Source organism: Drosophila melanogaster, chromosome 2L (genome assembly GCF_000001215.4).
Source record: "Drosophila melanogaster chromosome 2L".
NCBI classification, from domain to species: domain Eukaryota; kingdom Metazoa; phylum Arthropoda; class Insecta; order Diptera; family Drosophilidae; genus Drosophila; species Drosophila melanogaster.
Genome location: NT_033779.5, coordinates 13307808 through 13321927, shown reverse-complemented (window position 1 = coordinate 13321927; position 14120 = coordinate 13307808). Strand labels below are relative to the sequence as shown.

General features: G+C 42.8%; 1 protein-coding gene across 4 annotated transcripts in view; it reads left to right on the top strand.

The window, feature by feature from the left end:
* Positions 1–14120, top strand: part of hbt (headbutt) — a 29308-nt gene that overhangs the window by 9194 nt on the left and 5994 nt on the right. For 3 of the 4 annotated variants that reach the window (NM_001382118.1, NM_135791.3, NM_001273513.2), the window contains exons 2-4: positions 11664–12288; positions 12357–13518; positions 13630–13993. In NM_001382118.1, the coding sequence (NP_001369129.1) occupies positions 11831–12288; positions 12357–13518; positions 13630–13993 (1984 nt within the window). In that variant the 5' untranslated portion in view covers positions 11664–11830. Of the gene's footprint in view, positions 1–11663; positions 12289–12356; positions 13519–13629; positions 14115–14120 lie in introns of those variants that run through there. The other variant, NM_135793.4, reaches the window with a different exon arrangement.

The following is a 14120-nucleotide window of genomic DNA, read 5'->3' as shown; positions in this document are numbered from 1 at the left end:
CAGAATGGAATGGACAGAATTGCAGAGACACTCGTCCACTTAACATAATTCAAAGGAGCGCCTTTTGGATGGCGCCAATTGTCTCTCACCTGTTATTATGAATCAATGGGCCGCGTCGAAGGGTTTCGTGGAATGGCCCTTGTGCCACTTTTAGTGGGCGCCGCGATGTCTGAATGCCTCTCAAATGCTGCTGATTTAGGCCCTGATTATCCTTAAATGGGCCCAAACAGACAGCTTAAATTTTGCATTTGACTACATAACTCAATCATAATACTTTAGCTCTATTTGGTATAATGTCGACGCATTTTAGAAATTTTAAAAAGTGCAAATGATGCACAAGTTTTAAAATAAATAACTGCCTTGTTATCAGAAACAATTATTGCTAATTGTGCGTATTTCTCAAAGAAATAAATAAAATAAAAGCATTCTCGTTTTAACAATAATAATAAAATCAAATGGCATTGATTTGGTTAATTATGAGCTTCTTCAGCTATGAATAAATAATTAAATATTGAAGCTCTGGGCAACAATTTCATTGTGAAATATGTTCATTTAGCTTTGCTATGAAGAGGACAATTATGATGGGAAGGAAATTTGTGGAAAGTTGTCTTATGTGCCAACGATCACGTCCTTGCAGTGAAGCAAGTTAATTAAAGCCCCCAACAGGTTCATCCACGTACAGTTGGCAAGTGGAATTGTAGCAGACTAATTCCGATTATCAGAAGTCAGTTCGCACAAAAATCACTCGACACACGCGCTTGTCACACGCAGAATGGGGAAAAATAGGGGCGGGGCCACGCCAGCTGGGGGGCGTGGTCTTATAAATTGTCGTTTCTTATAGACGGTCCCTGACACAAACAGGCAGCCAGCTCAAAAAGTGTATATTTGCGCGTGTGTGTGTGTGTGTGTGTGGGGCGAACAAAAAAGTGTAGCACACATTTTAGCGCCAAGCGGAAATGCTTGAGCAACAAGAAGGCGAAAAAGCACGAAAAATGTCAACAACAAACAAATGGCTTGAATGTCGACTTAGACAGCTTCAACAAAAACATTAAACAAATGTTAGCCCTTTTATAGTTGATTCCGATGTTTTTTTCCATTTCAGTATTTTAGGCTTTGGTGCTTTTCAACCATTGATTTTCCTCGTATCCTTTTGCGTTTACGATTTCACAAGTCAAAAGTGTGTTAAATTATACACGCTTCAATAAATAGATATTAAACTATTTTTGCTGGTCAATAATCAAAAGTTTCGAACTAGGGTAGAATATAACCGATTTTGATTGGCTTTTTCTGAGCTTCAGAATTTGTAGATGAAACTTCTCTATCTGCAAAACTTTTTGCGAATATTCGTCGATTGTTTGTCAAGTGCTCCATTCCTCGCAGCCTTGGGTTATTTTGCATAAATATGTTCATATTTTGGGTTTTTATTTTGTCGCCCCTTTTCCTTCAGCCATTTTGTTGCCATGTAAATAACGGTGGTCAGCAGCTGCAGAAACAAAAACGCAAACGGGAAGTGGAAGTGGAAGAGCAAGAGGAGACCGGATGTTTATGGACCGCCATTTTGGCCACTGGTCGCCATTTTATGCAGTTCCACAAGGAGTGTGCCAACGCAGCGGAGACGCAGCCAGCAGCGTGTATCTCCTGGCACTGGAATTGCCCCTCCTCCAGATGCTGCACAGTGATTTAGTGCTTATGGCAAGTTTATAAATTAAATTTAATGAAGCAGCAAGTCGAACTTTCGCCATTGTGCCCGCGCCCACAGAGCTCAGAACTGAGAACAGAGAACTGGATGCCGTGAACACAGAGGCCACACAAGCGAACTTATTGATTATGCGGCCCCCGGAAGCTGTCGTTTTAGCCGTGCAAGGGAAAATTTGATTTAGTTCCAGGCGAGGCGGTAATGGAAATGGAAAGTTCGCCCCGCTTGTCCTTGCCACTGGGCCGGCAAATTTTATCTTGGCAAATGGATCAAATTACGCATTTAAGCTTTGACTAACAAATGTCGGCCGCTCTAATTGGCTTGCCAAACGAAAGGGAATGGAATCCGGCTAGGTCGATAGGCAGCAATTAGTTTGCGAGGACTTTGCAGTGCGGCCTCGTCGCCGAATGACACATACCCATCAATTTTCAACCAAAATCTAATTATCGGCTTTGGAGCAATAGAGCTTTTTTTCTGCCTTAAACTGTGTAGGCATCTCACTTCTATTCACGACAACAATAACAATGAAGCAGGAGGAAGCAGGCTTATGCAACATAATCCTAGTTTATGACAGTTGGGGGTCCTAGCCTTGTGGGTGTGTGTGTGTGTGTGTGTACTAGCTGGTGTGCAGTGGTGTTAGTGCCCCATGTCCTTTGCAACCAGCAGCTGCTCAACAAACCGTTTCTTCGTATATGTATATACACCATTAGGATGTTAAAGCTCGTATCGTGGGAAAATACAGTGGGCTGAGAATCAAAAAAATTTATAACTTAACACAATCATAATAATAATATTCGTAAAACTTAAGTTAAATTGAAATTTAGTCTTTATAAATGCTGTAAGATTTTGATGCTTATGTGCAACTGTAAAAGTTCGTCTTCTTGAATTCCCCAAATCTCCAAGTGGTTGCAAACACTTTTCACTTATTTTGTCACAGATAAGTGAATAATCCCCCAGGATTACAAGTTCAATTGAATGTGAAGTCATGTGGAAATCTCTTTTCCAACTAGTTTAGCACACTGTGCACTGTCGACTGATACCTACATTGTTTATTTCGAAATTCCTATAGCTTTGACAAGTGTCAGAAGCACAAAAGGCGCGCCTTCGATATGGATGTATAGATATCTGAATGCATACATATATGTATGTATGAGTATGCGACCTCCGGTTAGGATCGGAGATTGCGAATGCGACCCAGCCCAACCCGACCCGACGTGCCCTGTCCTCCACCCGAACAAACCTAACCCACTGCACATCCTTTAGAGGACTAAATTGAAGACTTCTTTGTGCCGGGCCACAAAGTGGGTGCCTGGATATTGGTGCGAAAAGGTGTGGGCTGGAGGCTCAAAGAGAAAACGTATTTGTACAATCTCAATCGCACTCACAATTAGACTATAAATATTTGCCAATTGTTTGGCAGACAAACTGGGGGATATACATATACATAAATATATTTTTGAATTTTTTAGGGGCCCTGCCAGCAAAACTTTTCCTCCGCGAAAATTCGAAGGTTGTGAACCGATGGCAAAAGTTTCTCTGCGAAATCTGCAAATATGCGGGCGCACACAAATTCATGGCATACATTTAGGCGCCGACAAGCCGTTGACAATTTTCGCCTTCCGCCTTGGAGGACATATAAAAAGGAAACAGAGTTCCTAAAGCTTTTTGCAATCCATTTGCATGTTCTTGTGACGACTTGTCGATTTCCGGGCATTGCATTCGATGGGATGACATATGTTCCAGTTCAAATTTGAGTTGTGCCCAAATTGGCTGCTGCAGTTTTTATACCCCCCGATAATGTCGACATTCGTATTTACGCATATGCTCTCACTCACAAGATGTGAGTGGTAAAATCATTGAACATTTTATCTGTGAATCAAAATGTCCAAGGAAGCTTTATTGGCATTCCGGGAAAAACGAATGTTTTGGCCATCAACTGCAGAACCCAACGACTATTGACCACAGAGAACCGCACCGATTTAAGTCATGGCCACATTTCACATGGTGCCAATGTCAATAACCTACGTTAGCCTCGTTCCATTTGGGTTAGTAACTGCTCTATATTTGCTCGTCACCACTAAATTGCCTATACTTAATTATTTATGCCATAAATCCCAAGTTTTAGCCGAACGGTGCGACAGCTGCCGGATCTTGGCCCACAAGAGCAGCAAGCCCCAATGCGATTTTACACAAGGGTTAACAATTTTAATTGCAGCCCAAACTACTAGCATCCAGGAGGGCTCAGAAATGTCGTCTAGCTAAATGCCAAATAGGCCGAGCAGCTGACTCGACTCACACAATATGTCAGCTGAAGGACCGATGGTTTGGTGGTCGGGTGCTCTGGTGGTCTGGTGGTCGCCCAAGGGGGCGACCTAACCACATGGCTGGCAGTCCGAAGGACTGAAAGTGCAGCCATCTGTCGGTAGTTAGTGCAGCACAATGACTTTCAATAGATGAACTTAGATATATCATGTTTGTTGCCCCCTGTTGGCATTGCATCAAATGTCTCAAGGGGGGCACAGTTGTCTTCTGGGACTATTTATCACACACTAATTGTATTCTGTGCGATCCCAACCCTTCCATGAATACGGAAGCGAATGTTTTGGGTGAGAAAGAGAATTAATTGGTAAAATGTATCATTAGGCAATCGCTGGTTATCCTATGGCTGTTTAATATTACTACTTATTTCATATAAATTTTACAAATCTTGTCAGCATTCTATGGAACAACAAAACGTATACTATCCGTCTATTACAGCATTTTCTCTTTTTTTAAATTATATGCAACATTTAAGTATCCGATTGTATCCTTTAAAGTAGACATGCCTCAAAGTTGAAGGAAACAAGTCCTCCTGAGGCTACTGCCACAATTGTCCTGGCATTTCCTGGCGGCTACCTTTGTCTTTTAATTTCTTGCGACTAGCGAAATAAATTCCAGCGAAAAGCCTTATTCCTTTCTGGCTGACAGTAAATTTCTTGTGCTGCATTCTCACTCAACTGTCAGCATAGATGAGCACTGTCTATTCGGGCTCTTCGGGGAAGTTTCTTTGTCGCCGGCCAGCAAGGTAGAAAAAAAACTGTTTCCATCTGCCCCACTTTCGCCCCTAAAACCTTCATCATCCGGACATTTCGCTTTAATTGCGGTCAACGTGGTGCGATTTTGTGTCTCGGCTCTAAGCGGCAAAATGGAGAAATTCAAAATAATAAAAACCAAACCAAAACCAAAACCGCAGTTTTCCAGAGAAAACTGTGCTGCTGCTGCTGAAGAAGCGTTGCATACTTTTGGGTGCATCACGTGCAACGGGGCGTATGCTTTTGCCATGGATTTTACACTGCGGCGAACAGTTAACCCTTTTAAACTGACCGAAACTGACCATTTATCTTTATAAAATCTCTCTAGTACATTTTTATATACACATAAATAAGAATAACCTTTAATATTATTTTATAGATAATGTTTTAACGGCTCGTTAACAGATAACATTTCGCTTTGTTGACATGCAATAGTGTTTTCTTTAAGTGCGTAGTAGGTATCTTTTCATTGGAATTTTCCCCCGTTTTCATGGTCTAGTTTGACGTTATTCAGTATGTTGTTATTGTTGATTTTCCGCACCCCTCCCCTCCTACAAATCCATATTGATTCGCAGCGAACGAACGCATTTGCAGCATTTGAAGCATTTTCCGACCCGTGTTCATCCGCCTGTGTTTTCTGTCCAATGTTTTTTTTTTTCTTGTTTCGACCTCTTTTCTGTTTTTGCTATGCATTTGTTATGTTTGTGGTTTTTGCACGATTTTAGTAAAAAAAAACTGAGCTTTTTACAAATTCAACTGATTTCGTTGTCCATGACTGGAAAATCTATATTGATGATTTTTATTTAAATGCCATTTTCGTGTGCATTTATAAGCCTTATTGATGAGTGCGGATGACAGCGGCATTGAATTTGTATGCTGAAAAAGAGTTTGTTGATGAAATTCGAGGAATAATAATTGGTTGAGAGTCGTTCATGTACATGAGCACATTAAATAACCAAAAAGTAAAGCCGAAGCCATGACATTAAAGCCAATATGGCTATTTTGACTGGCCTTAATGCGATTTGTGGCTAACTGGACATTAAGGAATTTTGAGCCATTTTTACGATGCTCCTCATTATGTTAAATCTCCCTTATGAAAGCCATAAATTTAAAGAAGCCTTCGGAAGTTCTGGAATGCCATCAGCGTAACGCTTAATTGAACTAAAAGTTGATGCTGATATTGAGCTGGCGTCGTTGTTTCGCCGGTTTTACACTTGCTTGTTTTTTTTATACGTTTTTCTGTGAATGCCGCTGATGCGGCCACACATTTATGTGATTTATGGTATTCGGTAGAAGGAAAAAAAAAGGATGACCTGCATGCCATATTTGTGTGTTTTTCAACCATTTGTGCCATTCAACCATTCTGCAATATTGCAGGGGCAGCGCTGCATGATTTTTCAAGAATGTCAACCACGAACAGCTGATTTACGATAAGTGGAAGTTAATGGGTTCACAGTTCACTATAGAGTTGGCGTTGGACTTTCGGAGGATAATAACCACGTTCATAATGAGTTAACTGGCATAATATTTAAATAAATTAAAGGCCATAACATAATTAACATTTAAAGCAGCATGCTGTGATAATAGTTTGCTTTCCTACATGTTACCATATCATATTCACCATAAAAAAGGTTTTTTTCTAACATGTAATAAAAACAGTAGTGTGCTGCACAGTGAGTGCAAAAAGTTAGCTAGCACTATAAATGCTGGGAAGCAATTGTTTTTACCACTCGCGGCTTTTGTGCCAAAGGGTTTTGTTGTTCGGATTCCTTTCAATTACTGGGATTTCTCATTTGTTTACATCCCTGCCCGAGTTTTTCAAATTACTTACCCCCTTCGTCCTTTTGAAACGAACAAGGTTTTCTATGTGTTAATTAAATGACAGCAATTGTTAACTTTGATTAAATTCGATTAGTCCCAGGTTGCCTTCAGTGGCATGTTGATTAACTTGTTTCCCTTGAAGCGGCATTTATTTAAAACCCCAATTAATAGTTGTGAATACAAATATTTATTGGCGGAAAAATGTGCTTTCACCTTTGGCAAGGTATCTCGTAAATTTTCGTTGGTTTCGCGTCGGCAAGATTAATTTCTTTTGAAGGCTTCTGTGTAAAAATCCTTGAAATTATGCAGATGGGGGCTTTGGGGTAAAAATTATGTAAAATGCAAGCGCAGTGAAAATATATTGCCCTCGATGATGCTGTGGCACGATAAATAAAAACGGAGCCTACAAAAGCCGCCAGGATGGAAAAGTTCCTCCACAAATGAATGTACTTTGAAAATCGCAAAGAGACAAGTTAGACCCCGTCCTTAATTAGGGCCAGGATATAGCACATCTTCTACAGCTCGTTGGCCATCAATGTCCTGGCCAGAAAATGTTATCTCAGTGTTTTGACAACTTCCTCGACACTTTTTGCATTTCACCTGATTGTCGTTGGCGGAAATATATTTCCATTTTCATTCCCCGTCTGCCAGCCACAAATGTGTCGTGGAATCTCCACTTCCTCAGCATTTCCCTCTCGAAGCCGTTTTTCAAACTTTCCCTTTGCTGCCGCAGCAATATTCGTTCTGGCCCCCCTCCACCGTTTGCTCCACTCACTTTTTCCTTCTGATTTATGGCAGCTCTGACTTTTTTCGGCTTTTTGGCCAAACTATTTTGTGTATATATGCCATAAACAAGATTCCAATGCCGGGCCATTAATTTTTCGGTGAAAGAAACCAAACTTAATGTTGGCTTTAAGTCGGGCACACAATTGCTATCAAGTGCTTTGTGAGCGAATATTTATTTGAATGTGCCACAAACAGGACAAATGTTCATTGCTGCCTCATCGTGTCAGCCGAAATGCAAATAGTGCTCTTTTCCACATGCATTCCAACACCAATTTCCAAAGTTTATTGCATTTTAAATGCAGTCTTGTATCACTATTTATTTGAAATTAATTTGGAAGCTACACTCGTTCGGAAAGCTTAAGCCACACCATAACATATTTGCTAGTTTATTTTGTGTGGCATAAGGACAGGGTATTCGGCATTGTGCATATAATCAAAGAAAATTACACAACCAGAACGTAGCTGAAAAGCTTCTTACCCTCATATTCAGATGCATATATGTATGTACATATGTGCACACGTTGGCAAACATCCGCAGTTAACATCCGACTGGCAACACAGTCCGTATTTTAGCTCATTAAGAGCGTGCACAGGTGGCAGGCCATTCATTAAATGATGGCTCCTCATAATTCCATGTAGGCAAATATTTTTTCAAAATACCAAATGGTAGACGAAGGGGCGTGGCATGGAGTAGGGTGCCTATTTGAGTGGCTATTTTGCAGCAACATTGTCTGCGGTGCAACACTTCCTGTTTACACAGACACACACGTTGCACCTCTCTCGCCTCAGGTAGCCACTTCTATGGGAGCCTCGTATCCTGGCTTCATGGATCATCCTCGCTTGCCACCTTGCAGTAAAATGTATATTAGCTTGGAAAGACTTGCAACACAAAAGTCATACTGGGAAATGCATATGCGCATGAAAATGCGTAAATGCACTCAAAAAAGCACAAAGTGGCTCAATGAATTTCCTAATGAATTCCAGGAAATCATAACCTGAGTTTTGGTTAACAATAAGTGCAATATTTGTGCAACAAAAGCTGTTTCTCGGTACCTTATCAATTTTTAACTGCAACTGGAATATGACAAATCTACGTATTTACATTTGGTCGTCTAGTTGTTTGTGTTTAATGTGCGTTGTCATTTATAAATTTTGGCAATTCGTTGATTTCATTGTGGTTGAGCATTTTCCATGGATGTAATCATGTATGCTATTGAGCGAGCACTTAAGTTATGTCATATAAAGCATATGAAATTCGACTGGCTGCTGTCATGTTCAGATTTCTATGTTCTGGTGACGTATTAATTATCCTTTGAGACCGCATCGATTTATGTTTGGCGAACACATGGATTAATTGCCAACGACTTGTGTCTCGAGTAAAATGCGAAATATGCTTGGTCCGCATCCACACTTGACGCTCCATTTGGTTGGATAAAAGTTATGTAATAATACAATTAAGCATTTTCATGCTCAACGCTGAGTTTGATTAACAGAAATTCCAAGTCAGCCAAGTGTGCGTATTTTGGAGGGAGATTCGCTTAAAGTATCCTTCGTCGGATGAAAGTGGCACTGCGAGGAGAATGCAATTTAATTAAAATGAACAAATTTTCTTCTTTTTTTTTACTTTACTTTTGCTTATTTCAGTGGAACAGGGAAGTGAGTGGCTTCTGGGGAAAATACTGCAAATTTCTAAGGCTTCAAGTGCTTGGCAAGTTATGTGCCTGAATTGCTGTTTATTTGGACTTTGAACTGAAAGGAACTTGCTCTGATCTTATGGGGATTCCAGTCAAAGATTAGAGAAAAACTTTTCAGGGAATGCGAAAATTAATAATCGCTATTCGAACTTAGACAAAAAAGAATTTAATTGTAGAGGCATTGATGCATTGAATTAAAGTGTATTAAATTTTTTTTCAGATTTCGTAGTATATAGCAAACAATCATGCATTGGCACGTTTTCCTAATTAAATTAGCATTAATGTTATAGTTCTTTGAGCGCCGTCAACGCGTGCACTTCATCTGCCATCGCGCATACGACACGTTGTCCACAACGTGTGTGCTTTGTTTGTTTGCCCGGCGAGCACTTCAGTGAATTTATGATGCAGCTTAAGCACACAATTGTTCGTCTATTGAGCCATTCGCTCACTCTGGAGTACGACTCCACGTTGGATTCTGCGCGATCTGTACGAATGGCCATTAAAATTCAATTTCCATTTCAATTGCAACTTTGTTGTGCAATTCATTCTCGGCTTTATGACCTGCACCGTTCTGCGTTCCCCTAATTGCCGCTGCAAAAACTATTGTCAAATTCCATTTTTTCTCCACTTTTGTCCGCCAAGTGGGCTATAAATAAACAGCCAACGCTGAAAAACAATACAAACGACTTTAACTAAATGTTGAATCAAACTTTACTCGCTCTCTTTTGGATCTTTTTATTATTGTTTTTGCCATCACGCAGAGGAGTCTTAAAGTGTTGGAAGCAAAAAGTTTTCACACAAGTTAAACGTGGTTTTTCCACAGGAAAAGTGGAATTTAAAACCCAAAGAAAAAGACACAAAAAACACAAGCTGTGTCAGCGGATCTTTGTGTTTTACTTAGGAAACCATGAATTCTCTTTTACACATTGACAATTTTATCAATTACCAGACTGGATTTTTTGCTAAAATAAACTTGGAATTGATTCATCACAAATATGTCATTGGTATATATAATATGATCATGTAGATATATAAATCACAGCGCATTTATAGAATTTATCGAAGGTTAATTACATTACAACATCAAATCTATTAGCGAAAAATGAAGTATTTAATTTAATTAATGCATATTATAAAAGGAGCCCATCCTGATTTCCCCTGGAGTAAGCCCAGCGAAACAAAAGGGTGTTCAGGTCATGGTGAAAATGTCGGAAGTTCGGTTTAGGCCAAAAGCACAGACTTGTGGCCGGAAGTGGGTCCGTTGGCGTCTGTGTTGTGTGTGTGCTCCGAATGGCTGGTACATGGAGGATGGTGGCGCAAGTGCTTTTCCAAGCAAATTGCCAATGTAAATGTTGCAACAACCAGCTACAGGCAGCGGTAGTGGCAACAACTAAATGCGGCCCCATGGCAGCTGTGCAAACAGCGACAACAAGAGCAACAAAACGAGTGCCAGTCCCTGTGCCAGTAGCAAAGTATTTGCTGATGACGTCAAAAAGCACAAATGCACACAGACACACACCCAGCAATTTTTGCCTTCAGTTACCCCGACATTTTCCCCACGCGAAGCAGACATCTCAACTAACTGCAACTCAATTCTGCAGCGGAAAAGCAACGCAACCAAAATTGCCACAACGGCGCTTCCTGGTCGCCGTTTTGCGTTTTGCTGAGGCACGCGCAATTTGATTTGATTTTATTGCCCCACCCACACTTGCTAAGGACATTTCTGCAGCGAAAGGATAATGCTGTGGAAATGGTTTAGCCCACGGCATTTGGCGATAATAGGACCAAAATGGCTGCACATTATATTTTCACAAATTTAATTCAACTATAATATTAGAAATTAGTGAGAATAGGTAAATATGTAGGGACTAGTAAAAAGTAATATTAATTTTTTGCTCCTCTAGTCTTTTTCTATATTTGCAAATATATTGCTAAAAGCTAACCAAGTCATCACACTTCCTCAAATTTCCATTTTATGGGCTCTAATTTTTGAGTTCAACAGAGTTCAACACTCGAGGGAGCATAGTATGCGTTTGAATGCCTCTACACTTCTTAGATGTTCAACGTATGTTTAGAGAACATCCTTTCAAAGAAATTGCCTTCGTGGATTCCATCCAACCGTTTCTGTTTTTGTGTGCTCCTTTTAATTCCTCGAAAACTGAGAAAGTTTGCACGGCTGCAAATTGGCATTTCAAAGAAACGATTTCAGGAGCCATCAATTGTGTGCTCAGTTAATCTTACTTTTCATTTTGTATCCTTTTCAATCTGGGTTCGTAGTCGGGATTAAGGTGGCTCATAATGTTCTAAGCCCATTTAAACCATTCCATATCTATTAGCTTATATCTTGGTTATCTATTTTACAGAGAATACAATCATAAGCATAAATTAATGAAGTTTTAGTACTCTACTTGAACGTTCGTTTATACAGATAATAATAAAATGATTATACTTACTATAAACCAGAAACTAATTTACGCACACGCCCCTGTTTTTCTGTGTACACACGGCGTATACTTAACGCCCGCCTAATGAGTGCATTATGCACTCGCATTTGAAATGCAGCCAACTCAACTCAATGCCTTGCTCTACTTACAGGTTCAGACGTCTTGCCACTTGCAACTGCAACAGGAGCAAAAGCCACAAAAGGACACAAAGGATACGGAAGACAGCAGCAACAACTGCAACAGCGGGGAGCGACGCAAACTATAGCCAAGCGTGAATGCGGTAGACGCGCGTCGAAGCTGTAGAGGAACGCCTTCACATTGGATTACGCGCAGTTTTACTTTAGAGCGGTGCCAATTAGTGGCCAACAGCAGCAACAACAACAGCAGCAACAGCACCAGCAGCTCGTGCAGCAGCAATTGCTAGCCCAGCAGCAGCAGCAACTGCAGATACAGCAGCTGCAGCAACAATTGCTGCTGCAGCGACTCGAGCGTGAGTTGCAGCAGAGTTACTCCTGCCTGCGGCAACGTTGGCTCACCGACTACGCAGCCCCCCATCAGCAGCATCAGCAGATTGCCCAGCAGCAGCAGCTCTTTGCCGCCCAGCAGTTGCAGTTGCAGCACCAGCAACTGCAGCACCAGCAGCAGCAGCAACAACAACAACAACAACAGCAGCAGCAGCAGCAGTACAGCTACTACTTCAGTCGCGGTAGCACCAACACCGATCTGGGTCTCGGACTGGGCCTGGGCTTCGGTCTGGGCAGCGGCAATCTAGCCAGGTATTAAATCCATAAACATAGAAATAGTAATAGCACAGATTATAGTTTGCATCCTTCTGCCATTCCAGCTGGTACCATCTGCCGTCCACATCGGCACACATCTATATTGGAACCACCAGCAGCGGCGGTGTACCGGGCAGCGCACCGTATCCTCCGTATCCGTACCGGAGCGTGGGTGGATATTCCGGAGGAGGTTATCCGGCAGCGGCGCTTATTAACTTCGATGCCTCGCCGACACCGCTGTTAGCATCAGCGGGAACTTCACCCGGCTATTTGCCACCATTGGCCATTCCGGCAGCCTTACCACCACCGCCACCGGCGCCGAGTGTAGCCACCGATTATTACTTCAGCAGCCGGAGCACACGGACCGTTCCGCCACCGGTACCGCCCACTCCGGCAGCCGTTGCAGCAGCGGCATCAGCATCAGCGGTCTCCACCTCGCCGTTCCGTGAGTACGGGAGCGCGGCGGAGGAGCTGCAAGCTGGCTATCGCTACAAGGCCACACCCCGCAGGCGGTACGACGCCTACGACAACTACGGCTATCTGCCTGGCTTTGCCAGCACCACTGAAGACGAGGAGGACCTGCTCGAGGAGTGCCTGCCGCAGGAACTGCTCTCCACGGACTGCTCGAGTCTCGAGGAACTGCGCTTCTTCCATCTGCAGGAGGAGGACGAGGACGAAGACGACGAGGAGGTTGCCACGCAGCTGGCCCACATCCTTGACCTGCCGGATTTTCTACATCCCTACGGCGGCAGCGGCCGGGACAGCCTGCACAGCCACAAGACGCCGCCGCAACACGAGTACCAAACGGAGCACGGCTCAGCCGCAGCGGGAGGAGCAGGATCGGCGGGATCAGACGGTCGGGGTGGTGGTGGTGGTCAGTCGCAGCGTGTCCTTGAGGACCAGCGATATCAGCCCTACCAATACCAACAACAGCAGCAGCAGCAGCATCATCAGCAGCAGCAGCAGCAACAACATCACCAGCAACATCAGTCGCACTTCCCACAGCAACATCAGCACTTCCAGCCGTCGCAGCAGCAACTGCAGCAGCAGTCCTACCACTCGTACCAATATCCTTCGCAGGACAGCTGCGAGGGCTTCAACCAATTCGCCACCAACGCGGGCAGCTGCCTGGGCAATCAGAGAATGATGGTTAGCAAATTGTGGAACAGCTGCTTCCCGGAGTTCACCCCGGACCATGTGCATCGACACAACTTTTACCTATGCCAGGTGAGCCATAGCATATTCAGATCCATAGATCTGTACCTTGGAATGGTTATTTTCCCATATAGATTATTCAGAAAACTAGATCCTTTATCTAATAAGCTTCCTCATATTTAGTGGCAACGGAACACGCAGGTGCGCATCGTTTACCTGTTCTACCGATGGATAACGGCCATCACCTGCCTGGCGGCACTGGTCTGCTCCTTGCTGGACATTGGGCGCACGGACGAGCACTTTGAGCACCACTATGCCAAGTGGTGGATCTACCTGACCCACTGGGGACTGCTCTTCTGCACAGTCCAGGCCTGGCTGGCCGCCTGGATAGTGACCCAGGGCATGATGGTGGAGCGCGAGGACTTCGAGATTGTGCGGCAGGCGAAGAAGAGCCGCCTGCACCACTTGTACTGGGTGCTCTACACCTGTGCCACTGTCTATGCGTTCATCGTCACCATGTGCTATTGGCTACTGGTCCACAATCCCGGTAAGTGAACCATATTGGCGAAAAGTTACAGTTTCAAACGACAAAGCTCTGAAAACTAGTATGAATACGTACCTTTTCTTATAGTTGACATTTTTCTTCAGACAATATATTCCACGATGATATTTTT